The sequence below is a fragment of the Lepidochelys kempii genome, chromosome 13 (genome assembly GCF_965140265.1).
Source record: "Lepidochelys kempii isolate rLepKem1 chromosome 13, rLepKem1.hap2, whole genome shotgun sequence".
Classification (NCBI taxonomy): domain Eukaryota; kingdom Metazoa; phylum Chordata; order Testudines; family Cheloniidae; genus Lepidochelys; species Lepidochelys kempii.
The window spans coordinates 6,192,874-6,220,580 of NC_133268.1; the positions used below are offsets into that span (position 1 = coordinate 6,192,874).

Below are 27,707 nucleotides of genomic sequence, written 5' to 3' on the forward strand. Positions count from 1 at the left end.
CTGTCGGGGGGGTCTCATGACAAAGGGTAGCTAATATTTGCCATTCAGCAGCAAGGCTGGAGGAGGAGACCTGCTGCAGTATTACCAGTGCACCCTTTGCAGTGTTACAAGTTCCAGTGAGTGTCGCAATATTTGGTGTTTCTCTTTTATTAAAGTCCCAGCTCCTGGAGTCATGTGAGCAGGGGAGACGCTCAGCTTTCATTAAAAAACAGAATGTGAGTTTCTAATCCTCAGGGTTGCAGAGAAAAGCTTGAAACCATGACCCCCCCCCCCCCAAAGGCTAAAACCGAACCTAAAGCTCAGAAACCAGAAGGCAAATAGAAGGAGCCCAACAATCATTATTTTTAAAGCCTCGGGCTTTTGGGGAGCCTGATTCAGGATTTTTTTTAATGCTCAGGATTTTCAAGACAGGGTGTGTTCTTATTCCCCTTTTCAGTATCACAAGGGTCTGGTGGGGGAGGGAAAAGGGCTATTCCATTATCAAACCCAGCCATGGGATTCAGCCTCATCCCTTCACCTCCCAACCCCCGCCTCTCTAACAGCCAGGCATGGCAGGGTGTGGGACTACACCTCCCACAATGCCTTGCATTGCAGGAGCACACCAAAGTAATGTTGATAACGTCCAGTAAAAAATATTCCAGTGGAAAATCCCACAGGCCAGTAAGGCTGGGGTTATTACAAGCTAGCGTTGGGTTTACTGGTGGTACAGAAATAACTGACAGGATGTTAAGTTGATGAGCAGTGAGGCATGGGCTCATCGGCAGGAATGAGATTTTTTTTTTCCCCGTTGGTCGGAGGAGGAGGTGGTGGTAGGAGGAGAGAAGTGGTGCTGCTCTATCGGGGCTGTTTACATTGTTTCTCTGGACAAGCAAATTCAGAGCGTGCTGCCGATTCACACCCGGACTTGCTCCGCAGTAACTCGCCATGTAGACGAGCCCTCCGACATATGCGGCCTTAGAAATGGGTCAGATATTGAATGAGCCCCTCCACTTCAACTGCCTTATTTCTTCCATTATAATGTCGGCGGGGAATCTCAGATGTGATCCCTCTGTGCGTGTGTGAGAAAGGGAGAAAGACACCGAGCGTGTGCACGAGCAGGCTTCGAGTGTCTCGAAATCCAGATGTGAATCCCCGTTCTCTGGCTTGGGAATGACACTTTGAAGAGATGCCAAAAAGTGACTCAGATTCCGTCTCAAACATTCAAGGGTGACAGCAGCGTGCCCAGAGGGCCCCTCTTCTAAAAATAGAACTAAATGGACCCACTGCTGTCTCCAAGTAGAAACTAGCTCTCGGCACATGACCAGCCTTTGTTACTTGTTATAAATGCGGGGTTGTTCCAAGCAAAGCAATGATAGCTAGCCCCATCCTTCACCTTTCTTCCCCATCCCCAGGAATTTCGGCATACCATGCTGAACGATCCCATGTTCCAGCAGTGCTCGGCCCAGCTCCACAGCTTCCTTTCTGTTTGCTGTCTCCCCTTCCTGGATGAGCCAGTCAATCATTTCACAGCCCAGGAATGTCCTCTGGTACTTCACAGAATTCTCCTCTCTTGCCTTCAGTATGGAGTCTTCTACATTGATCAGCCTGGCACAGAGAAGAGACATGCCAAGGGGTAAGGAGCGGGGTGGATCCAGAAGAGTGATCTTTTCTTTAGCCCTATAACTACACAAGCAGCATGGCAGGAGCTAAAGCCAACTGAAGCATTGGTTGTCCCACCTGTCATGAGCAGAGAGAAAATAAACAGTGGGGGAACCCCACACATCTTGCTACACCATAATATGCTTGATTATGTAACTCCAAGTGTCAGACTTTCCCCTCTTGAGCCATTAGCTTAGGGCAGTTTTTGGAATGACGTTGTTCCCATGTCAGAATGCTGTATGTGGAGGACCCAGAAGATGAGTCTCATGGTAACATCAAAGCCAGTAAGAACCATAAAGACTGTCTAGGATGTTTCATGGATTTGATTGGGTTTTAAAGGAGATGGGCATGCTGGAATGGTTGAGAAAAACAGAAGTCCTCAAGGAAAGGAAGACTCTTCCCCAGCATGGAGACATGAGAGGTAAACAGAGTAGCCTGTCCAAGCTTCTACTTTCAGTTCCACCATAAATAAATACTCACTCCTCACTGAGGATATGGTTTATTGGGCTACAAAGGCTGGAAGTGCTGCTGTATGAGGAAGGACCAAAGAACAAAGCATAGCTTGGCTACACAGTGATGGAGGGATAATAATTACCTAAGGATTTTGAAGGTGTGAACATCATGAAAGGAGAACTGCTTATGGTGGTACAGCTAAGTGTGGCCGGACAAAATTAAGGAAAGGAACATTGCAGGCTGAACAGTAGGGTAAGCTTCCAATGAGTGTACTTTGTTTGCCCACAAAATCTGCACTGGTTTAGCTAAAGGGGCAATTTTAAACTGAATTAAGCCAGTTCAAACCCTAATGTAGACTCTCCAGGAATCAGTTTAAGCTAAGATGAAATAAATATCCACACAGCCTATTGTGGTGGTTTAACCACATCAGTTTAAAACCGCTCCTTTATTTAAAACTGATGCAGTTTTCTCATATAGATAGCCATTGGGCTCCCAAGGGAAATGGCAAAAGCCCAATTGCTTAAGACAACTATGGTGAGAAAAAGCCTTTTAAATGAGGTGTTTAACCCACATGATCAGAACCTAAATTCTAGGTCTCATTCAAAACACAGCTGAGGAGACAGGTGAGTCACTCAATACTTTAATGCGCAATGGAAAACACCAGCTAATTTTGAAAAGATTAGCCATAATGAGCTGTGCAAGTAATTGTAACAGAACCCAAAGCCAAGTTAGAAAGGCAGCATGTGAGTTTTGCTTGTTTCAGGTGAACCCATGCAAAACATGTTCCTTTCACGTGGATTTGAATCAAATTCAGGCACAAGAGGTGGTTTCAGCACAGCCAATTCAAGGCCAACTCAAAGCAAGACAGAGCACGCGAGCCAAAAAGCAACAAAAGGTTCCTGTAACCCCCTGAAAATCTAAACTGCTAGAAAGGGCACAGCTTAAATGCAGTTAAAGCCGCGGTTTCCTGAATTCTGGAAGGTTAAAACTGATGTGTCCTCAAGAGGGTGCCCTAACCCCACATATGCAAACAGCTAGATACCTTCCAAATGCATTTCTTAGGGCTTGTCTACAATTGAAATGCTACAGCAGTACTATAGAATCACAGAATATCAGGGTTGGAAGGGACCTCAGGAGGTCATCTAGTCCAACCCCCTGCTCAGAGCAGGACCAATCCCCAACTAAATCATCCCAGCCAGGGCTTTGTCAAGCCTGACCTTAAAAACTTCTAAGGAAGGAGATTCCATCACCTCCCTAGGTAATGCATTCCAGTGTTTCACCACCCTCCTAGTGAAAAAGTTTTTCCTAATATCCAACCTAAACCTCCCCCACTGCAACTTAAGATCATTACTTCTTGTTCTGTCATCTGCTACCACTGAGAACAGTCTAGATCCATCCTCTTTGGAACCCCCTTTCAGGCAGTTGAAAGCAGCTATCAAATCCCCCCTCATTCTTCTCTTCTGCAGACTAAACAATCTCAGTTCCCTCTGCCTCTCCTCATAAGTCATGTGTTCCAGTCCCCTAATCATTTTTGTTGCCCTCCGCTGGACTCTTTCCAGTTTTTCCACATCCTTCTTGTAGCGTGGGGCCTAAAACTGGACACAGTACTCCAGATGAGGCCTCACCAATGTCGAATAGAGGGGAATGATCACCTCCCTCGATCTGCTGGCAATGCCCCTACTTATACATCCCAATATGCCACTGGCCTTCTTGGCAGCCAGGGCACACTGTTGACTCATATCCAGCTTCTTGTCCACTGTAACCCCTAGGTCCTTTTCTGCAGAACTGCTGCCGAGCCACTCGGTCCTTAGTCTGTAGCGGTGCATGGGGTTCTTCCGTCCTAAGTGCAGGACTCTGCACTTGTCCTTGTTGAATCTCATCAGATTTCTTTTGGCCCAATCCTCTCATTTGTCTAGGTCCCTCTGTCTCCTATCCCTACCCTCCAGCGTATCTACCTCTTCTCCCAGTTTAGTGTCATCTGCAAACTTGCTGAGGGTGCAATCCACACCATCCTCCAGATCATTAATGAAGATATTGAACAAAAACAGCCTGAGGACCGACCCTTGGGGCACTCCACTTGATACCGGCTGCCAACTAGACATGGAGCCATTGATCACTTCCCGTGGAGCCCGACAATCTAGCCAACTTTCTATCCACCTTATAGTCCATTCATCCAGCCCATACTTCTTTAACTTGCTGGCAAGAATGCTGTGGGAGACCGTGTCAAAAGCTTTGCTAAAGTCAAGGAACAACACGTCCACTGCTTTCCCCACATCCACAGAGCCAGTTATCTCGTCATAGAAGGCAATTAGATTAGTCAGACATGACTTGCCCTTGGTGAATCCATGCTGACTGTTCCTGATCACTTTCCTCTCCTCTAAGTGCTTCAGAATTGATTCCTTGAGGACCTGCTCCATGATTTTTCCAGGGACTAAGGTGAGGCTGACTGGCCTGTAGTTTTCAGGATCCTCCTTCTTCACTTTTTTAAAGATGGGCACTACATTAGCCTTTTTCCAGTCGTCCGGGACTTCCCCTGATCGCCATGAGCACTTCATTGTAGACACTACCTATGCTGAAAGGAGGGGGAGGGGGGGTCTCCTGTCAGTATAGGTAAATCACCTCCCTGAGAGGCGGTAGCTAGGTCGATGAAAGAATTCTCCATCCACCTCATGCTGTCTACACTGAGGGTTAGATTGGCTTAACTACACCACTCAGGGGTATGGATTTTTCTAGCATAGACCAGGATTTATGCTATTTTGTTTAGCAAATAGCACAACAACAGAAGTATAGCCTTAATCTGCTAATTTCTGACAGATTAAAGTCAGAACATGGGTCCAACAGAGGACAGACAGCACATGCCGAGTTCTGCACAAGTTTGCCCAAGGGTGGGTTCCCACTTCAGCTGCAGTTTGAGATTCTGATTGCTAGGTGCTTAGCCACAACACAGCATTAAGATGAGTGAGTGCTTGAAACCACCAGGTACAGAAGTAATTTAGCCCTGGCCAGGGGCAGCGGAACAGAGGGGCCCAGGGGGCCCATGGCCCTTCCACTTTTTCCGGCCATAAGTATGAGGGACAAGGGGAGAAGGGGGTGGAGAGGAGCGAGTGGGATCTTGGGAGGGAAGAGGCAGCACAGGAGTGGCACCTCGCAGTCAGGGACAGCGTGAGGGTGGGCTTTTGGGGGGGTGGTCCCACAATTCAGGTGTCTGTGCCCTCCCCCTCCCCCACACACATTTAAAGGGTGCTTCTGCCAATCCTGGGCCTGGCCTACACTTAAAAACTAGACCAGGCTAGCTACATTGCTCAGTGTCCTGAGCACCGGAATTAGGGCCACCTCCTCCCTGGTGTAAACGTGGCAAGTTTGACGGGAGAAGTCTTCCCTCAACCTAGCTGCAGCTCCTTGGAGAGATGGAGTCACCACATCCATGGGAAAACCGCTGCCCTCGACGCAGGAAGCATCCACATGGCGGTGCGACAATAACACAGTTGCAGTTGCCGTCCTGCGTCGCTGTAGCATTGACGCGCCCTTCGTGGCTGAAACGAGTTTAAACCCAGCACTGGATCTGATTCTAGGAAGAGACCCGTTCCAAGATTTAGAACTGGAGGGGGTTGAAAAAAAAACAAAAAATGAACCCCAAAAGCCAAAAAAAAAAAACCCCCAAAAACCCCAGGCATTGAGATAGAATTGGTGTCAGTTGTGATTTTTCTCCCCTGCCTCCAAATTTGCCACTGGAAAAGGAGGGGGGTGGGGAAACCAAGAAGCCAAAAAAGTTGGGCGGGGGGAGGCGGGTTTCAAAATCCCAGAACCTTATGGTTGTTTTGTAAAATGCAAAAAAACAAACACACACATGAAAATTTGGAAAAAAGTTAAATTTTTTCAAAGTTTTCCAAGACAAACTACTAACGTTTTTCAATCTGCTCTAACAGAAGCCAAGAAATGCGTCACATGACGGGAGATGCCAGCAACAGCATCCAAGTTCAATGCAGGAAGAATGGTGAGGATCCCTGCTGGCATCAAGCCTGTGTTTCCCTTAGAGGAAAATAACTCGCGTGAGGAGATTATACACAACTTCTGGAATTTAGCTCCTCAATTCCAAACCAAGCCTGTCCAGGGTTTCATTTCAGGCAGAATAGTTAGCCTGCATATAGCTTTTTTATACTTTTTGAAGCACTGTAAAAGCATTGATCATATAAGACAGCCCCTGCAAGGTCGGTATTTTCCATTCCCATTTAGCAGATGGGAGAAAAATAAAAACACAGAGATTAAGTGATTTGCTTAAGGTCAGCACGGAGTAGTAGTAGGCTCAACGTCTGGAACGCCAGGTTCCCGGCCCTGTGCTGGGACCACTAGAACATACTGGATAACTGATAATAACGGAGAGAAGGGGGAGGGCTGTGGTTAAGATGTGAGATTTGAGATCAGTTCCTAGCTTTGCCAGACTCCCTGTGTGGTCCCCCTGTTGGTAGATTGGCTGGGCCATCTGGATTCAACAGCCCAGAAAGACCCATCTCCTTTTAATCATTCCTACCTTACCAGAGCTCTGCTTCCCCACACCCACAAAAGAGGGCAGCAACGCTGATCAGCTACTTGTGTTCTGCCTTCCAGTCCTATTAAGAGGCTTACTGGAATGTAGAGATCCAGATTCTCCAGCCCATTTCCCCAGTCAGACTCAGAGAAGAAGCTGTTTTTTGACCTGGAGGAGTAATTAGCAAAATCTCCACACACAGAGAGAACCCATCTTTGCATGTGTGTGTTTCTGTGTCTTCCTCTTCCCCTCCCCCTCAGTGAAAGGAAGCTGTCCATGGAATCTAAGCTACTTGTCGGAGCACCCACATTACCAAAGTATCTTAGCATCTCATAAACTTTAATGCAATTATTCTCACAACACCCCTGTGAGGCAGGACAGTGCTGTTGTCCCATTGTATAGGGGGAAAATGATGCAGAGAGAGTCTAACTGATTTGCCCAAGGTCACCCAGGAAGTCTGTGGCAAAGCAGGACCTCAAACCCAGACCTCCCAAATCCTAGGCTAGCACTTCAACCATAGTGAACCATATTCATTAGCAATGGCTTGAAGTCCAGATCTGGATCTGAATGTGAACTCCCCCCCCCAAAGCGGCAAAGAGTTCTGATCCTGCATTCCAATTCACAGCCATCTCTGCACTTCAGTCCAGATAGTCCTGCAGTGAGAAAGGCAGCAAGGAGTCAGAGCTGGAGATACCAGTTGATGGCGCAAGAGAAACATTGGCAACGGTTCAGATTCCTGACTCTGGAGCTGCAAAGGCAGCCAGCAGCCTGCACGGTGATAGACCTTTTAGGGAAGGACTCACGTACGTCTCATAAAGGCTCTGCCCCCTCATGAACACCTTTACATCCTTGTTGAGAGGGAAGGTCCCGTCGTCCTTGCGGAAACGGTACAGCAACTTGGCATCCTTGTAGTCTGAGTGTTCATCACAAACTGGAAAGAAAATCAAAGCAGACGACATCAGGACTGCAGGCTTAAACACTACCCCATAATGCAAACTCCAGCCTGAGCACAACACAGTTTTCAGTCATTTAGGAGGTACAGGCAGTACACCGTGGCCCAGGTTCCAGACCTCCAACTTTATGATTACTACAATGAGCTGTGTAGAAACCATTCCTGCATGCACTAGGGCAGATGGGCATTCAAACACCAAACAGGGTCCCATGCACAATAGCTGCACACCCATGTTTGGGGCAGGCAGCCAGTCACATGCACAGAACTTTGCAGGAAGGAACTGGAGTAAGTTCTGGTCCTTAATAGCTACATTTAGAGCTCTCATTAGATGACTGAATGGAAAAGGAAGACTTTTTTTTCAAGTCTAAATGTTGCAGTTCACCTATAAGCTTAAAAAAAGAAATGCAATCCTCTCCTAGTCCGGTGGGTTAAAAAGCCACTGCCACTTTTAGGCAAGCTTAGAGGGGGTGGGGGTGGGGGGGAATGTAGCAGCCAAAAACCCATTCAATTGCCTCAGAATATTTACATTCCTTTTCCCCTATTGCAGAAGCTTTGATATCTAAATGCAACTATAAAAGAGATTTTTCCACACAATCAATCTGCATCCACTCTGCCCGATTCATTCACATGGCAATCCATCAGGTCTGACATCAGATCTTTAAAGTTAGGTGCATGCATCTATAGCCACCTAATTTAAGGGACCACACCTCATTTGCATGCACACCTTGGGTATTTGTGCATTCCTCATTTGTACATGCCCTCTGGGAGGTGCGTGCAGATATGTGAGAGACCATTGAGAGACAATATGGTCACAGAGACAGACCACTGTTCTAAGGACCTGGAAGAACTGAGCTCAGCTCTCCCACTGACTTACTGTTTGAACTTGAATAAGTCACAGCACCTCTCTTCCTCAGTTTCCCCTACCTGTAAAATAGGGATAATACCCATTTAGGGAAAGTGCTTTGAGATCCATGGTGAGCTTGCACTAAGTGGTAAGTAGAGCAGGTCAAAAGTTTGGGAGGGGTTGTTCATGTCAAAAAGGTTTTTTCCTGTTGTAAAAAAAGTTTTGTTTCAGTGGGAAGAAACAACCTATTAATAAAAAAACACAAAAACATCCCACCCCACCATAAGAAGGAAGATTTTTTTTCCCTATTGAATTGTGGGGGGCGGGCAGGAGAGGAAGAATTAATCAGAGATTTTAAAAAGTTGCCTTTTGAAGTCTCATATAAAAAATGTCACAGAAAGTTTGGAGTAAAAAACAAAATGTTCATTTCTTCAGGAATGTTTCGTAGAACTATGCCTGCCTTAGCTTGACTGGCTCTAGTGCTAAGTATTATGGTAAGACTTAAAAAACGTGCTCCCTGAATTGCCTTCATGGTGACAAAATGCAAAGCTACAAACACAAGATGCGGCAGGCAGGAGGAAGTCTATTCAAGCACACAGCTGTTTTAGAGATTAAGGGGGTTTTGCCCAGCGGTGTTGATGGTTCCTATGGCATTACAATCAGTTTCATGGGAAGGAGAGGGATAAATGGAAGTTAATATGCTCAGAGTCTTACAGGCTTGAGCCCATGGAAAGAAGACGCACTTTTGCAGCTTAAAGGCCTGGCAGACAATACCCAATTTCCAATTCTGGGCCCAGTGTATGCTATAGTACCTAGTTAGATCATATCTCACAAGTAAGCAATAGTCCAGGCAATGCATTTCATGGTATTATTCTTGACCCTCTCAAGGATGTTGGGACTCGCTGAGGGGAAGGGGAATGGATTTTAACTAGCCAGATTCCCAGCAGTTCTCTCCACATGGAGGTGAGCAGAGAGCCCTCTTACTAGAGGACTAAGAAAAAGAAATGATCACAAATCAGGAAATAATAAAGTCGGCCGCATGCATTCAACAGGTGATTAACAGAAACGTGGAAGGATGACGTCTTTGGTGACCAAAAGCTTCGGTCCCGCCCAGCGTACCAAAGACTTTAATCAAAAAATGGGTTTCTTTGAAACTGTCAACCTGGTGGTGGAAAAAAAAAAATAGCTGGCAAGATGGCAAATAATCAGAGTTAAGTGTTAATGGTTAACTCTGAACTAATTGCTGCTCCTTCAGGCTGCTGTAATAAAGGGCAGCAAGAGAGGGTATTTTTATTCATGGCAGCCTAATGTACAAGGTATCCATCTCTCACCAGGCAGCCGATGACAACAGAGAGACTGTTTGCATCGCAGCGGTCAAGGGGGTTGTTTCTAAACTCCACTACAAAAGAGGGGTTGAAGTCAAGGAAAGCTGCACCTGCCTTCCACCTCCTCAGCTCCGATAAGGAGAGCGTAAATGCGAACTCCAGTGTTACCACACTCCTGTTGTTAAGGGCTTAGGGGAGGTTTTCAGCTCCTGTTTAGGCGCCTGAATGCAGTGGGCAGATTCTTCATCAGAGCGCAGTAGCTCTGAGAACAGTGACATATTATCCCATCTCCCTTCCCCCGCTAATATCGAGAGTGATGGATAAAGGATCTTCTTGAAAATCTGGCCCCTACAATCTGGATTTTCAGCCTTCATTTTGTACTCTCCCGCATTTGGATCTGCCCTGTCATGCCAGATCTCATAGGGTGAGAAACTCTTCTTAACAAGTCTGAAAGACTAAGTTAATATGGGGACTGCCCCAATCATTGGTCTGTCCAGCATTTAGCACAACAGGTTTGCCACTTTGCACTAGGTGCCTGGGTGTTACAAGCAACAGCTATTTAAATTCACCTTTGATTGTCATTTCTGTAAATAATCTACATTTCCATCCTGAAGTGCCCAAAAGGTGTTAGCTATAGTCACAAGATCACTAACATGCAGCTACTTCTGGGGCAGAGCTGGACAAGAACACAGGACAGGTACATTTTCCCACAGACATTAACTACACCCACTCTACCTGTGCATACACGCAGTATTCTGCACCCTCAACTAAGTCAAACATGTTCTCTCTTGATCATTTGGAGGGAAATTTGGGGTTTTGGTGACAGGATTTTCCACAAAAAGAAACGTGTTTCCTTTCCATAGAAGATTTTGTTTTATCACTGAAAGATTTTAGCTGAAAACATAAAATGCTGATGAAAACAAATGGGGCACATTTTTGGTTTTTTGGCATTTCACCTAAAACTTTCTGTGGGGAAAAATGTACCAGACTAACCCTCAACTTACAGACACATTTTTGTAACTTTTCAGCCAGAGGAAATCTGCAAGGTCATTTTACAACCCTCCTTCCAAAACTGGAGGTTAAAATCCTGCAGGCCTGAAAGAGAGCGGTGTCCGTTGTTCAGAGGGTGGATGCTCACCTCTGGGTGGGGTGTGCGGAAGGAATAAATAGTGTCACATGAATAAGGTCTCTCATAACATCTAGCACTTCCTGCTGCTAGTCAGCCCAGAAATATGCCACAAGATACAGAAAGAGAGAGAGATTTGGGGCCTTTTGCTTCTGAAAAGAACCAAGAAAGGTGAGCAAACACAAGCTGGAGAGAGTCATCAAAACTTCTACAAGCCTCAGAAAAGGCTGAGTGTGAAGTGAAGAATTGAGGAAGAAGGGAACTTGGGAGAGTGTTCGGGCCAAACTAGCCATCACCTCCCCAGCAAGACGAGAACACACTGAATTCTTTGGAGGACACACTGGACACGGCTCTTAAAAATCATCTTTTTAGACTCCTTCCCCTCCTCGTGGCCTATAACCAGACTAGAGAGGCAGGATGCTCGGAGAAAGAATCAGGCAATCCATCGCCTCATGTACTCTCTGCCCCACAGACCCCGGAGCTCCCCTCACCACAGCCCAAGGCTTTGCTTGTACACACTGTCCCAGACTGCAGGAAGAAGGCACCCTAGGAGTCTGTGTTTATTTTGGTTTCAGCCAGCGTCAGGCTCTGTGTGACATACACAAGCCAGCCTTGTGTTGCTCCTGCAGGGGAAACAGGCCTGAAGTGTATTCTGCCAAACTGTCGGCTGAAAGCTGAACATTCAGGCCCATTCAGCACAAGTCGCCCTTGCTCCTTCCCTGACCATTTGCTCTCCGTTGCAGATTTTGCCTTTGTTAAGTATATCGCAGAGTGTGCGCATCACGCAACAAGTTCACTCGGCTGGTCAATCACAGAGGCTTTTCCATTCCCTCAAGTGCCCTACGGTTATATGGCTTGAGTCCATGCACTGGACACTAAGGACAGATGTTACATCCTGCAAAGTTAAGCAGCAGTGCAGAAAGACTTCAATGAAGGCAAGAGATCTGGCAGCAAAACTTACATTCTGTGTGCTATTAAAGAGAGAGGACTACTCATTTAAATAAGTGCAGAGAGTAGTTTGAGTCTCTCCGTAAAGATGGTTCTAGCATCAAGTATGAGGACCTCAGATGCCCCAAAGCTTGGGTCTGATTCAACTATGGGGTTTTGGCTTGGCCCATTATAAAAACCAGCAAATATCTGCAAAATGTGGATGCTTATTCCATACCCAGTCACAAGGGTGTGTATAACTAGGGTTTGGCTTTAAGACCAATGGGCGTGCTAGATTCTCTGCACTTGAATTCTACCAGTCACGACCGAGGGTCTGGATGACACACTCCAGTTCAACCACCAGTTATTGAGCTTGATGTATGAATCAATGGGTGAAATTCTGCGTTATGCAAAAGGACTGAATGGGCCCTTCTGGCTTTTTGTTGTTCCAGGGAGGGAGAGAGCAAGCTCACTTTTATTCGCTGCTAAAAAATAAACTGAGCTGTCTTGCCCACCTCCCCGTCTCCTTTCCTCCCCTCGCAAACCAAGTTGATTGCATTCCTTTCTATAGTCTAAATGGAGCTACCATTTTCACTGGCAGGATGAGGCTGGGGACAGAGCTCATAGGTAATCCTGCTTTGACACCGCTTTGCCAGAGGTGCGGAGGCTTTAGTTTTGGGAAGCAGGGTGCAGTTTGTTATTAACCCTCATGCGATTTTCTCTCCAGGAAGAGGATTTTTAGTTTCCTGATAACATCCTGGGAGTTTTTGATTGTGTGTTAAACAGCTAGATGTTTTTAATCCAGAGGATTGTCTCCCACCAGATCACCAAAGCAGGAACACCAGTGCCTTGGGATCTGGTTCCAAACATCTCCAAGTTTCAAGGAAGTGGGGTTAATCTGATGTGGGATTTTGGCCCAGACTCATCTCTAGTAAAATCAAAGTTAAATGTGAGACAGCCACTCTTCACACTACCAGCAGGTGCCCACAAACATCTTTCATGCCCATGCACCAAGGGTGAAATCCAACCCCATGTGAAGAACCAGCCCAGGGACCGTTTATGCACCATGCAAGTCTGACCACAAGTCCTCAGACAGGTTTTAAGAAGTGCATCTGTCTTGTACTGATCCTCTATGCAGGGCTGAGTTTCACCCTAAACGAATCTCTTGCCTATGCCTCAGTCAACACAAGCAACAAACAGCCTCACCCTAGCTGCCGTGTATGAAGTAGTGTGGCTGAGTGAACAGTGCACTGGCCTGGGACTCAGGATACCCAACTCTGATGCTGGGTGACCTTGGGCACATCTCTTCCCTCTGTGCCTTAGTGATTCTGACCTCCTTTGTAAACTATGTCAGGATTGACTGATGTAAAGCACTACATAAAAGCTAGTTGTTATTACTACAGTTACAACCTAGCGGTTGCCAGAAGAGTTCTCAAACTATTTCCTTCATCAGGGAAGACAAGGATTTGTCTAAGAACCATCTGAAAACCAGTCTCCAGCCCCAGTGGTCTAGAGCAGTGCTACTCAAAGCGGTGGTCCGCGGACCGGTGCCGGTCCACGAGCCATGGGCTGCTGGTCTGCGCGCAGATTGGGGGAAAAAATGCCAGCCCCCCACATCAGATAGCTTCAGAAGCACTGGTCTAGAGCATGGCAGGGCCAGTCCAGTTCTCTCAAAAAGAAAGGGAAATAAATCTGTTAACGCCAACCAGGTTAACTGTGCTAGAATGTAGATAGCAACAGCCGTGTTTAAACATGAGAGAATATACAAAAAAGATTCTAGAACTCCCAGCACTGGACCCTAAGAAGTTAGACCCTAATCCTGCAAGCATTTATGCAATTGGGGCTTTAATTCTAATCTCTGCCCCTAAGAATTAAAGTATTTTTATTATGCCCATTTTTCAGATGGAGATACGGAGGCAAAGATTTAACCAAGGAAGGCATAGAGCAAGTCAGCATCAGAGTGAGGATTAAACCTCAGGAATTCCTCTCTCTTGCTCCAATACTCAGTTCTCTGGACCATGCCTTTCCCAGGTATCTAACAACATGATCCAGGCCAGTGTTTGTATAAAAATAAAGCACAGCTGTTGCAAGTTAAAAAAAAATTAAGAGACAGAATAGTAGGAGCCATTGGTCAGGACCCGTTTGGAGCTGGGTGCCAAGTGAGTCTTTAAAGACAGGCCTTGAAAAAGGCACTGTATGTTTTTCATTTCCACGGGAGGCTTTCCTGCATGTTTGCATTGGCCCTTGGGATGCCACAATCTGATCACAGTGTAGCGCTCGCTGGCATGCAAGCTGCACTCCCACTGTCCCCACCCTAGAGATGAGCTGGAATGTCAAGGGACACTAGGCTGGTGCAGTAAAAATGAATTTTACTACATTCTTTAAATTTCTTCTATCATGCAGTTTCAGCCCTTTGAGTGTTTGCGTAATACAACCATGTTGCAGGGACGTCCTGGTGTTCAGGACAGGGTGACTGAGCAAGAACCAGTTGCATTATTGTTCCACCTTTTCCCATGAGACACGCCTCCGAGGGTTATTTCATTCACGTGCAGCCACAGCCTCTCTTCTAGAGCGGCTGCAATGCAAGAGACTGTGAGCACAGTGCAACCTGCGAAGTAGTGCAATTAAACAGAAGTCCAGTTCTGCACATCTCAAACTCCAGGGGATCATTCCATTGACTTCAGCTGAAGTACTCGCACGAGAAAGGGTTACAGAAGTGGATCCTAAATAAGTAAGTCAGTCTGATAAGTGGGAACAGACTGGGAAATGACCAGTCCAGACACTGAATTTTCTCTCTTGGGCAAGTTAAAGGGTAACTAGAATTTACAAACCATGATGGATGATGTAATGGTCCATTAGCTTCTGCATTAGGCGGATGCCCGTCTCTCGGTCTGGTGCTTCCTTGTGGTCAATCAGCCAGTCTGTAAGCTCCTTTGCAACAAAGCAGTTGGGGTACGTTCGAAGGTGGTGGCGCCTGTCCTTAATGAGCTTTCCATCATGAAGTCGAAGCCTAGGATGAGAGAACACTATGAAGTGTATGTGTGTAATTTCAGAGACATTTTAGATTACATGCCAGGGATGGATGTGCCACCATGGGCTTGGAGATTATAGTAGTTTAGACAAGAGTCTGGATGCTTAACCACACCTCTTTGAATTGCAAGATTCTGTTAGTTCTCATAAGGTTTCTGTCTTGTGAGTTTGCTTGTACCTTCCATTGCTAGTCCTGACCAGAACACGGAGGGAAAAGTAAAGTGAAAGTTGGGACCCTCAAAAATCCATTCACCCTGGATTTGGTTTGAACTAGATCTTATTTTGCCTAAAATCAGCTGATCTTTCCCGAATACTTCACAGTAAACAAATATGCTCGTAAGTATGCAATGTAAGAGGAGACATTACCAGATGCTATTTTTTTCTGTCTTAAAACATGGGGGAATGATTTCATTGGTGACAGACCATAACTGCTCCAAAACTTCGAGGCTGATTATTCCCCATCACCACCACACATTCTGCATTGTTAACTTTTACCATCATCCACACTAGTCGTAGTCCTGAGCAGCATTCTGGGGGTTATTTTAACATTATTTAGAAAATACACAGCAGCTGAGTGAGGTTTGTGAAGAAAGGCAAGAAGAAAACTATCACTCCTGCTTGCCCCTGTCTGTAGTTAGCTCTGCTTATCACCACCAGGAAAGCAAGTCCTAGAGGTCAGCTATAGTATTCAGCACTAATAATCAAACAGTCGTAGGTCACATTGGGTTGGGATGGGAATGTCAATCAGCAACACTTGGTTTTGCTGTATGTATTTGACAAGGATGAATACAAGGCAGATCACTTCAGGCAGTTATGAATTCCTACACAAAAAACTTAAACAGTACACATTTACCAGTGTGTCCAGTCTGGAATTAATGTCTGATATGTATGGGATACCAATACTAGAAAGTTAGATTCTGTATGAGATACTTCCATCAACAAAGAATCTGGTAAAAAAAAAAATTAAAAGAAAATAATAAATATCTTTTAGAACTGACAATGTCCAATCTAGTCTGGTTTAGATAGTCGGGGCGGGGGGGATACAACTCGGACATATACAACTCCTGGGGCCCATTTCTGCAAAAGCTCAACATCACAATGAGTTTGTTACTTCAGTGGAAATATTTGTGTGAGTAAGGGTTATTCATATGATTAAGGCTTTGAATTTTATAGTAACCTTCACAGCTGAACAGGGTCACCAATCAAACAGATCTTGTATTCAAGCCAAAACCAAGTGGAAAGGACAAAACCAAAGGTATCAAACTTGGCAAGCATGCTGCCTCAGTCATCACTATTTTCAAAAGGTTAACGCTGGAAAATGCACAGGGCATGAATCCTACCCGAACAGGAGCTGTCTGATAATATCATTTGTTTAACACCGAGATGTTTATAGTTTCAAAACATTCATCATGTTCATCAAAACATTCATCAAAACATTCACCTCTTGCCCAGGGCCACTGTATTCTGCAAGGACATTAATCACAGAGCATTTCTTTGTTTTATGCCTTCAGGTGGGTTTTTCCCCTGCCCACAACAGAACTTTATATCAATTCTATTAGGTGTCCCATGGATCATTTTCTATACAAGACAATGCGTTGTCTAACAAATTGTAAGAAGCATGCAAACAATTCCCACATCACCACATACTATGCCCTGGAACCTCCCAGATCCATACAGTATTTATGTTAAAGGATTATGGGAACAATAGAACCTCAGAATTCTGCAGATTGTGAATTATTGGACAAAGGCAGGTTTAATAATTGATGACTGCAGTTAAGACTGCCAATTAAGAATGAGAATGGAGATCTGTCTGCCCTCTTGGCATTGTGCATATTAAGGGACTTGTGTCTAGGCTGCAAAAATTGCACCTGCAAATGCTGCTGTGCAAGCACAATGATCTGCATATGCCGGCCCCACAGTGGGATTTGTGAATTTAACAAGCATGAATGCACAGAAGTTGTGATGCTCTTCAGGTACCTGCATTCAATAATTTGGCCCATAGTTATCAGAGGGGAGGTATGGTAAAAACTCTAGTTCTGTGTCTGTGCCACATCTGACAGCCGCTCATGTAGCTCAGCAACAACTAGTGTTAAGCTCAACACGGTCAGAAAATTGAAGCTTAGTGAGACTCTGAGACTCGAGAGCTTTCCAGGGTTGCTCCTCCCATTAGCTACTCCTCCCTGCCTTTGGACTTTCCTGTCGGCCTCTCCAGTTTTCTCTACCTCATGAGGGGCCCCATCCACAGCGAATGCAACGGGTGCTGGTTTGAGCGTTAGGTACTTTCCAACGCCACCACCAATAACTTGCCCACCTGCATCCTCCCTGCAAAAGAAAGCCTCAGTCTGAATCCCAAAAGCTCTGACCCGATGCCACCAAATTCAACATGAAAACTGGAGTCTTTGGGTAAGGCAAACCTGGACTTCAGCAGCATCTGGGACCCACAGCTGTCTAAGACGCACAACTGGATCAACAAAGGCACCAGTGAAAAAGCGACGTTGCAAGGAGGGAGCCTTGCCGTGGTGAGAGGATGTGTGTTCCACTTGAGGAACAAGGAAAGCTTTGAGGTGTTTTTTTTCCAAACTGGTTTGCTCGGCCTTACATTAGAAGCATCCCCAGAGTTAATATCGCTATATGAGGGCATAAGCACAATTTCAGCCCACAAACCCTGTATTTTTTAAAAAATTCTGTGAGCATGCACAGGGCCCATTAGCGCACCACAGAGAGGCAAGGAAAGCAGTCCAGTAACCCAAGGGATTTCCCAATCAAGAAGTTCGGGTAGAGTTCATACCTGTATTTTATGGAGTGAGATATCCTGCTTTCCAATGACCAGCCAATAAGGACCAAACCCGTATGTCCTTGTTCAGCTTTTTATTCTGTTTTCACTTGGAAGTTTTGTCCAAGTAGGATGATAGCAAACATTTTAAGTCCCAACTTTTTGGAATTAATTGAGAAACTTAACAGTAACAAGTCACTGGGACCAGATGGCATTCACCCAAGAGTTCTGAAAGAACTCAAATGTAAAATTGCAGAACTATTAACTATGGTTTGTAACCTGTCCTTTAAATCAGCTACTGTACTCAATATCTGGAAGATAGCTAATGTAATGCCAATATTTAAGCGGGCTCTAGAGGTGATCCTGGCAATCCTAACGTCAGTACCAAGCAAATTAGTTGAAACAATAGTAAAGAATAAAATTGTCAGACACATAGAAGAACATAAATTGTTGCACAAAAGTCAATATGGTTTCTGTAAAGGGAGATCATGTCTTACTAATCTATTAAAGTTCTTTGAGGGGGTCAACAAACATGTGGACAAGGGGGATCCAGTGGACATAGTGTACTTAGATTTCCAGAAAGCCTTTGACAAGTTCCCTCACCAAAGGCTCTTATGTAAATTAAGTTGTCATGGGATAAGAGGGAAGATCCTTTCATGGATTGAGAACTGGTTAAAAGACAGGGAACAAAGGGTCAGAATAAATGGTAAATTTTCAGAATGGAGAGGGGTAAACTAGTAGTGTTCCCCAAGGGTCAGTCCTAGGACCAATCCTATTCAACTTATTCATAAATGATCTGGAGAAAGGGGTAAACAGTGAGGTGGCAAAGTTTGCAGATGATACTAAACTGCTCAATATAGTTAAGACCAAAACAGACTGTGAAGATCTTCGAAAAGATCTCACAAAACTAAGTGATTGGGCAACTAAATGGCAAATGAAATTTATTGTGGATAAATGTAAAGTAATGCACATTGGAAAAAATAAGCCCAACTATTCATACAATATGATGGGGGCTAATTTAGCTACAACTAATCAGGAGAAAGATCTTGGAGTCATCGTGGATAGTTCTCTGAAGACATCCACGCAGTGTGCAGCAGCAGTCAAAAAAGCAAACGGGATGTTAGGAATCATTAAAAAAGGGATAGAGAATAAGACGGTGAATATCTTATTGCCCTCATATAAATCTATGGTATGCCCACATCTTGAATACTGTGTACAGATGTGATCCCCTCATCTCAAAAAAGATATACTGGCATTAGAAAAGGTTCAGAAAAAGGCAACTAAAACGATTAGGGGTTTGGAACGGGTCCCATATGAGGAGAGATTAAAAAGGCTAGTACTTTTCAGCTTGGAAAAGAGGGGACTAAGGGGGGATATGATAGCGGTCTATAAAATCATGAGTGGTGTGGAGAAAGCGAATAAGGAAAAGTTATTTACTTGTTCCCATAATATAAGAACTAGGGGCCACCAAATGAAATTAATGGGTAGCAGGTTTAAAACAAATAAAAGGAAATTCTTCTTCACTCAGTGCACAGTCAACCTGTGGAACTCCTTGTCTGAGGAGGTTGTGAAGGCTAGGACTATAACAGGGTTTAAAAGAGAACTGGATAAATTCATGGAGGTTAAGTCCATTAATGACTATTAGCCAGGAGGGGTAAGGAATGGTGTCCCTAGCCTCTGTTTGTCAGAGGGTGGAGATGGAGGGCAGGAGAGAGATCAGTTGATCAGGTTAGGTTCACTCTCTCTGGGCACCTGGCATTGGCCACTGTCGGTAGACAGGATACTGGGCTGGATGGACCTTTGGTCTGACCCAGTATGGCCGTTCTTATGTTTTTATATTTTTATTTTCTCTCAAGAGAATAATCTGCCATGCAACATTGAAAATTGCCTTTTATTTTAGGGTTTTGGAGGGATCAGGGGGAAGCATCCTGTCAAAATGCTATCAGCATTGGGCTGCACTGGATGCCAGTTTTAAAGTCCCCCTGCCCAGCCCACCCGCTCCATAAAGAGGTAGACAGTCATCCCCCAAAATGTTATCTCCTTAGTACACAACAAGAGAATTACTACTTTATAGGAATGTTTCTTATAGATAAGAGTTAAACCACGAATACTCTATTGTTATCATGACTCTGAAGAAGTCTGTAAAACTCTTATATGTTGTCTTGGGTATAAAAACATGTAGAACCCAAAGCCATACCAGGATGAGTCCTAACTGAAATTAGTTGGAAACCCACAATTCAGACATTGTTTCTAGTTTTGCAGTATTCATGTTTCACTTTTTTAGAATTCTACAAAAACTATTATACAATCTTGTTTAAAATAATCCCCCCAGTTTCTGGTAAATAAAACATTTGAACAATGGTTTATATAAGAGATATTAACTTTAGATCAAACAAATTGAAGAGTTAGCAGTGTTACAATTTTTAAAGCATTTTTGACTAAGTAATTTGGGTCAAAAATTTTGACCAGCTCTAACTAAAACCCCAGAAGTGAACACTCCCAAACTTTGGGGGAATTCAGCATTGAGTCTGAACACTGAGCCTCAGACCCATCTCTCATGTATAATGACTAAGGGTCTAACTATGGTGTACTGTATGGAGCTCTGAAACAGTGATGAGCTATGCTTTCAGTGTGCTGTACCTTTTAATTTCTAGCAAGTCCACCATACTGCTCTCAGAATTACTGCAGCATGTACCAGAAGACACACAACATGCTCTCATGTACACATTGCTTTTGTTCTTTTTGTTGTTTTCCTTAGTCTAAAAAGGAAATTATACACATTTTGTTCTTTTTGTATGGAAAGAGGTAACCCTGAGTATATACCAACAGGCCCTTTGAAGAAATCATTTGACACATACACGAAGAGTAAGTATATTATCTTGAGAAAAGCAAATCTAGCTGAAACTGAGATTGACTTACAATTATCTTGCTTCCAGATAAAGATTGCTAAATAAGGGTGTGTCATATGACATTTAGACTTTTTCTTCTACATGCCAAAAACCATTCGTGTTATGCCAAAAAAACAAACAAAAGCCCCCAGAATAATAGAAGGAGAAACTGGCTGCTAGAACACAAGAGTCAACAGTTATGAAACACTTTCCTTTTTGGCCGTTGCTGCCTGTGCGTTTGTTTTGGAGGGGTTGGCTGGGCAATCATGCTGTTTCTTTGTCAAGGTCACTAGAAAGACACCATTATTCATGCCCTGTGACCTTGTTCAAAGCAAATCCACAGCACTTTAAGGCAGTGGTGGGGGACCTCAAGTGTTCTGTAGGTTTATTCACTAGCATTTTTGTTTTGTTTAACATACAAGAGCTCACTAAACTATGGTAATTGTTTAAACACAGAACAGATAATCCACTGTCATAGGTTTGGGGCTCAGACAGTTCTCAATTATCCTCTCCTGACAAGAGAGGCTCCAACCCTTGAATCCAGCTTTCCTTTGATGCCGGTTTTCTTTTGTACTCTTAATTTTTCACCCCTTTTAATGAATTTAGTGCTCAAAGGTTTCAGACTGACAGAACCATACCCCAATAATGCAATTGGATTGGTAAGTGGGACTCCATGCATGCACAGGAGTCCATGCCTGCAGATCTGATTGCAGGATCAGAGCCCTAGAGAGAAGTCCTCCGTCCACCGATTCCGTATGGGCAGTGGCAGTTCCAGCTACAGTTAGAGTGGCTCAGAAACCACTAAACATAATCTGTGAACATTTTTGAAAGAAATGAACATTTCTCAGTTCTTTTGCTCAAGATTTGCATAGAAACTTGCAAGTTTTGTTAAAAAAAATTTGAAAGTTTTTCGTTTTTTCATAGAAAACCTGGAAGAAGTTTGAACAAAAACATTTTCCATAAAAGTTTTCAACTTAAAGGAAGGTCATTTATTGAGAAGAAAATAAAGTTGTTGAACCATAAGTTGTAGCTAGCTCTATTCAAAGAATGTCTGGAGAAAACATGTATAATGTAGTATTTCATCTTCATGTCCATATAGCTCAAACTTTTCAAGATTGACTAGTGATTTGGATAAACCTCAATATTTTGGTGCTCAACTTGAAAGGACCTGCTTTTCAGAAAGTCGGGCCCCTAACGGTGTTTCCAGGTGGGCTCCTCAAAAATTGAGGCATCTACATGTCACCAGTTGCTTTTGAAGATGTTGGCCGTCATCTGAACCTGCTGATAACTACTAAACAACTATAACCTTTATCACTGTGGTTTCTGGGGAGACTGTCCTCTAGGAATTGGACTAATACTTACTCTTTAACCCTATATTTTACATGCTACACCAAAGTTTTTTGCAGTTCTTGCATTGGGTCACTTCCAGTCCCAGTGAGAGATTAATAATGCCAGACTACACTGAGTTGAACTCCTCCTTGTTTGCAGGGGGAATGGTATTCACCTGGTCTTGCAGCTGAATCATAGGCTTTGTCTTCATTATTAAAAAAAAAAGGGGAGGCATATTTTACATCCACATGTCCCTTCTGACCTTGAAATGTATGAACTTTATGTGGCGACAAGGCACTCGTAAATCTTACCTTGATGTAGCTAGTCAAAGTTAACCCTGTACCACTCACCAGTGTTTACCTTGACTAGCTACATGGAGCTAAAGACTACTTGTCTTGTCTCCGCTAGGGTTTTACATTCAGATAACTATCTTGTGTTAGTTCTCTCAGTAAAAATACCCTTTGTTTTTGCAGTAAAACATAGCCTTAATATAAACCAAACCACTAGAATATCTTACGTTTACATAGCGTCTTCCATCCAAAAAGGCTTCACAGACCATAGGCCAAGTTCTGCCCTTGGCTGTTGGAGTGAGGCTCCCATGACACAGTCAATCTTTCAAAGCAGAGTGCCCAGTCCCAGAGGACTGGTATAAATACTCTGTTGTTCTCATTCTCAGCTTACAACGATATCTTATATTGAACTAGAGAGAAATCCTCTTCTAAGAGGATCAATCTGGGCAACTCCCCTGTTGTTCATTACTTTCAGAGAAGAACAACGTGTGGACCCACAAACCAGTGAACCTCCCCAAGTCAGACTCTGGCATAGAAGCAAAGTCTCTATTTTAGAGCAAAAGATTGGCATTTGCAATGCTTAGGAAAACTCCAGAGTGGCTCACTTGTGTGGTAGTTAGCTCTAGTTCACACTCCCACAGCAATTAGCACATGAAATTGCAAGCCCATTAGCAAGAATTTTTAATGAATCTGTAAACTCATGGGTTGTACCGTATGATTGGAGAATTGCTAACATAGTTCCTATTTTTAAGAAAGGGAAAAAAAAGTGATCTGGGTAACAACAGGCCTGTTAGTTTGACATCTGTAGTATGCAAGGTCTTGGAAAAAATTTTGAAGGAGAAAGTAGTTAAGGACATTGAGGTCATTGGTAAATGGGACAAAATAAACCATGGTTTTACAAAAGGTAGATCGTGCCAAACCAACCTGATCTCCTTTTTTGAGAAAGTAACAGATTTTTTTAGACAAAGGAAATGCAGTGGATCTAATTTACCTAGATTTCAGTAAGGCGTTTGATACCATGCCACATGGGGAATTATTAATTAAACTGGAAAAGATGGGGATCAATATGAAAATTGAAAGGTGGATAAGGAATTGGTTAAAAGGGAGACTACAGCGGGTCCTACTGAAAGGTGAACGGTCAGGCTGGAGGGAGGTTACCAGTGGAGTTCCTCAGAGATCAGTTTTGGGACCAATCTTATTTAATCTTTTTATTACTGACCTCGGCACAAAAAATGGGAGTGTGCTAATAAAGTTTGCGGATGATACAAAGCTGGGAGGTATTGCCAATTTAGAGAGAGACCGGGATATCATACAGGAAGATTTGGATGACCTTGTAAACTGGAGTAATAGTAATAGGATGAAATTTAATAGTGAGAAGTGTAAGGTTATGCATTCAGGGATTAACAACAAGAATTTGAGTTATAAATTGGGGAAGCATCAATTAGAAGTAATGGAGGAGGAGAAGGACCTTGGAGTATTGGTTGATCACAGGATGACTATGAGCCGCCAGTGTGACGTGGCCATGAAAAAAGCTAATGCGGTCTTGGGATGCATTAGGCAAGGTATTTCCAGTAGGCATAAGGAGGTTTTAGTACCGTTATACAAGCCACTGGTCAGACCTCACCTGGAATACTGTGTGCAGTTCTGGTCTCCCATGTTTAAGAAGGATGAATTCAAACTGGAACAGGTACAGAGAAGGGCTACTAGGATGATCCGAGGAATGGAAAACTTGTCTTATGAAAGGAGACTCAAGGAGCTTGGCTTGTTTAGCCTAACTAAAAGAAAGTTGAGGGGAGATATGATTGCTCTCTATAAATATATCAGAGGGATAAATACCGGAGAGGGAGAGGAATTATTTAAGCTCAGTACCAATATGGACACAAGAACAAATGGATATAAACTGGTCATGGGGAAGTTTAGACTTGAAATTAGACGAAGGTTCCTAACCATCAGAGGAGTGAAGTTTTGGAATAGCCTTCCAAGGGAAGCTGTGGGGGCAAAAAACCTATCTGGCTTTAAGATTAAACTTGATAAGTTTATGGAGGAGATGGTATGATGAGATAACATGATTTTGGCAATTAATTGATCTTTAAATATTCATGGTAAATAGGCCCAATGGCCTGTGATGGGATGTTAGATGGGGTGGGATCTGAGTTACTACAGAGAATTCTTTCCTGGGTATGTGGTTGGTGAATGTTGCCCATATGCTCAGGATTCAGCTGATCGCCATATTTGGGGTCGGGAAGGAATTTTCCTCCAGGGCAGATTGGCAGAGGCCCTAGAGGTTTTTCGCCTTCCTCTGTAGCATGGGGCACGGGTCACTTGCTGGAGGATTCTCTGCTCCTTGAAGTCTTTAAACCACGATTTGAGGACTTCAATAGCTCAGACATAGGTGAGAGGTTTTTCGCAGGAGTGGGTGGGTGAGATTCTGTGGCCTGCGTTGTGCAGGAGGTCAGACTAGATGATCATAATGGTCCCTTCTGACCTTAATATCTATGAAAAAAATTAAAGGCAGAAAAGTGGCCATGAATAAAAGGGACAAGATTCTTTTGCAAAGTGATTTCCTTTCTAATCGAGTCCTTCTAGTCAAATACCCTCACATGCTCAGTAGAAGGGGAGGGCAGCCACAGCTGCGCATATGTAAACTGGCTTCTTCAGATACAGCTTTGAGCCATGAAGCTGAATAATCCCTGCGAGCAGGGGATCAACAAACAAATTGTGCTGTATTCCTAGTTTGTGTGGGCATGAGTACATTCTTAAGGGGAGGGGAGAGGGTTACATAATTGGACCAGCCAGGTTAGCTCTGCTCAAGTGACACCGAGTATTTTCCCCCCTCTCCTACTTTTAATTTAGGCATGGGAGACTGAGGACTGAGTTTCAAGAAGAAATCCAGGCAAGATCAGGCCTGCTTTGCAGTTGTAAACTTTCTGTAGTGAGGAAAGTCCAATACTCTGATTTACAAGGCCAGACGGGACCATTATGATCATCTAGGCCAGGGATCAGCAACCTTTCACACGCAGCCCATCAGAGAAATCTGCTGATGGGCCGGGACGGTTGGTTTACCTGCCGCATCCACAGGTTCAGCCGATCGCGGCTCCCACTGGCCGCGGTTCGCCGCTCCTGAACATGGGGGCTGCGGGAAGTGGCAGCCAGCACCTCCCTCGGCCCACGCCGCTTCCCACGTAAGTTTTGCTGTAGTGTAGACATGGTTAATTGGCCTCTTCTATAGAGCACCCCGTAAGCGGATTTTTGCTCTCAGATATATACACGCAATGCCCAATATGTGAATGGAATTTGCATGCATATATACAAACGAAGAATGAGAAGATACTCAAGGGATGAAAAATAAACCCAGCCTTGTAAAACGTGCTGCTGAGATACTAATCAGAGACAGGACTTCACTTAGTCAAGAAGAAGGAGATCACTAGGAACTGCCAACTAAGTACCAGAAACACATTAGAAGGGGACCACACCACTCTGACTGCCTCCTTCTGCAGGTCTGAGGGCCACTCTACTTTTTATGCCTTGCTCCACAGCACAGGGGAGCACAGGACCCCAGAGGTCTAGAAAAAAACAGGAGTCCTGGTGGAGTTTGTTTATATATCTCTCAAGCAGCTATTTCTGGCTGGGAAAGCTGTTTTGACACCAAATAGGCTCATCTCAACAGCCAATCCAAACTGAGAGCAATTGTGAGCTTGTCAGAAGCCAAACAACCCTGAAGGTAGAGCAAAGATTTGCACAGCCAAACCCAGAACTGGGGCATATGGAGGCAAGGGAGCGGGGGAGTGTATATAAAAATAGAATAGGACTGACGAATCTTATTTAGTTATCAAGGTTCACAGAAGAAAAAAACATCAGCCAGTCAGAACCCAGCTCATTCTTAAAAGTACAGTAGTCTCTTCCACCACTTATGGAGGAGTCACTGCGGTTCAGTGGGAGAGCAGAATACAGAGCTCTGATCCAGTTCCCTCTGCTATGGCCTCAGGCAAGTAACTCAGTCTTTCTGCCTCAGTTTCCCCATCTATAGCCACCTGCCTGACAGTGCGTTGGAAGGATAAGTGACTTGTAATAAAGGGTGCTACACACATGCCAAGTTTGGAACTCACAGTTGGCCCCTGGGTGCAAAATGCTAAGCCAGATTCACATACCTCAGCACAGGGCGTTTTGATTTTGCTCACTTCTTGTCTCAACTGGACGATTACAGACTAGCTGCTGGCAGGGTGAGGGGAGTAAGAAAAAAAGCGGGGGGGGAGGGTGGAGTCAGCTGATCCACAGTGGAGTCTCCCTCCTCACCCCAGAAGGAGGACTCTTCACTCACCAGTCATACACACACACTCTCACGCTCCCCACTCCTGCCCCCTTCTTTTCTGCCACGCTGCACAAAGCAGGGAAGCAGTCGGCCAGGGTTCTCAATGAGAGGGAAGGAGAAAAAGAAAAGAAGAAGCTTCTGAATTCCTCAAGAGCATCCCAAAAACCAGACTGCAGCAAAAAGACTATTAGCCCCTGCTTGCGTACAATGCCTGCAGCACCTTCCCTTCCACCGATACAAGCACTGAGCGAGCTTCGGAATCTTGTTATCTACAGTCAGTTCCATTTGTCCATAGACGTAACAGGATAGAGTAAATCTGACAGGTCAGAACTGCTGAACTGTATTAAATCCATCTGCTGTTCTCCAGGCAACAAGAAACTCAAGCCTGTTGCAAAGAGCGGGTCAAAGGTGCAACGAAGTCTAGTCTTCAAATGCTCCCCAGCTGGGAGCGGGGCTCACCTTCTCTGACCTGATGTAATGTTTGCATCCCAAACAGCAGGTGAAAACGTTGCCTAGTTTAAACTAATCTCTCTCAACCCCTCTACCTAGCTCATTCCCTTTCACTCTTACACCAGCGCCTGGTGGCTTTGTTTTATACATGCTCCATCCTACATGCTCTCCAGCCAATTCCCCTCATGCATTATTCCCCTCACAGAAACAGCCACCGTCGATCACGCTCACCTCACACGCGCCAAGCCAACCCAGACAAATCCTGTTCAGGATGAACTGATGCCGCAATAAGCACACCCTAAAGAGCTCCATGGGACCCACTCACACCAGCAAAGCTCTAGATTTCTTGGCATCCTTTCTATTCTAAAGGCTCATTCCCTGAGCGCATTCAGGCTGTCAACGGAGAGCGAACTTATCGAGCAAAGAGTGGTACAAGATGGGTGGCTTGATGGTACGGATTGTCACACATTTGGCCCAAGTTCTCTTCCTTGCTGCTAAGAGCTAGAAAGATCCGATGGACCAGTTAGCTTAATAGAGTAGGAACTCTGTTCATGGGAGGTTAGTCGCAAGCTGCAGTAAATCCATGGCCCATATCATGAACATCCCTGTAGAGGGCCAAGATACCACCAGGCTGAATTCCCAGGATACATTAGATACTGATCCTGCAAGTAGATCCAGGCAGATGCCCCCTTTTACCTTGTACAGATATGGTTGCAAATTTGATGCCTATAGTACCTTCCTGAATATTTGAGGCCAATGTTTTTGATCCTCAAGTGCCACAGGGCATGATGCTTGTTTAAAACATCCCATTACTTGGGATGTTTACAAAAAGGCTGGGCAAAGCACTA

At 44.4% G+C, this 27,707-nt stretch overlaps 1 protein-coding gene across 20 annotated transcripts in view; it reads right to left on the bottom strand.

The window, feature by feature from the left end:
• ARFGAP1 (ARF GTPase activating protein 1) overlaps nt 1-27,707 on the bottom strand; it is a 96,358-nt gene that overhangs the window by 12,489 nt on the left and 56,162 nt on the right. For all 20 annotated transcript variants that reach the window (XM_073309085.1, XM_073309080.1, XM_073309081.1 and 17 more), the window contains 3 exons: nt 14,622-14,800; nt 7,424-7,547; nt 1,406-1,584 (listed from right to left, as the gene is read on the bottom strand). In XM_073309085.1, coding sequence (XP_073165186.1) covers nt 1,406-1,584; nt 7,424-7,547; nt 14,622-14,800 — 482 coding nt within the window. The remainder of the gene's footprint in view (nt 1-1,405; nt 1,585-7,423; nt 7,548-14,621; nt 14,801-27,707) is intronic.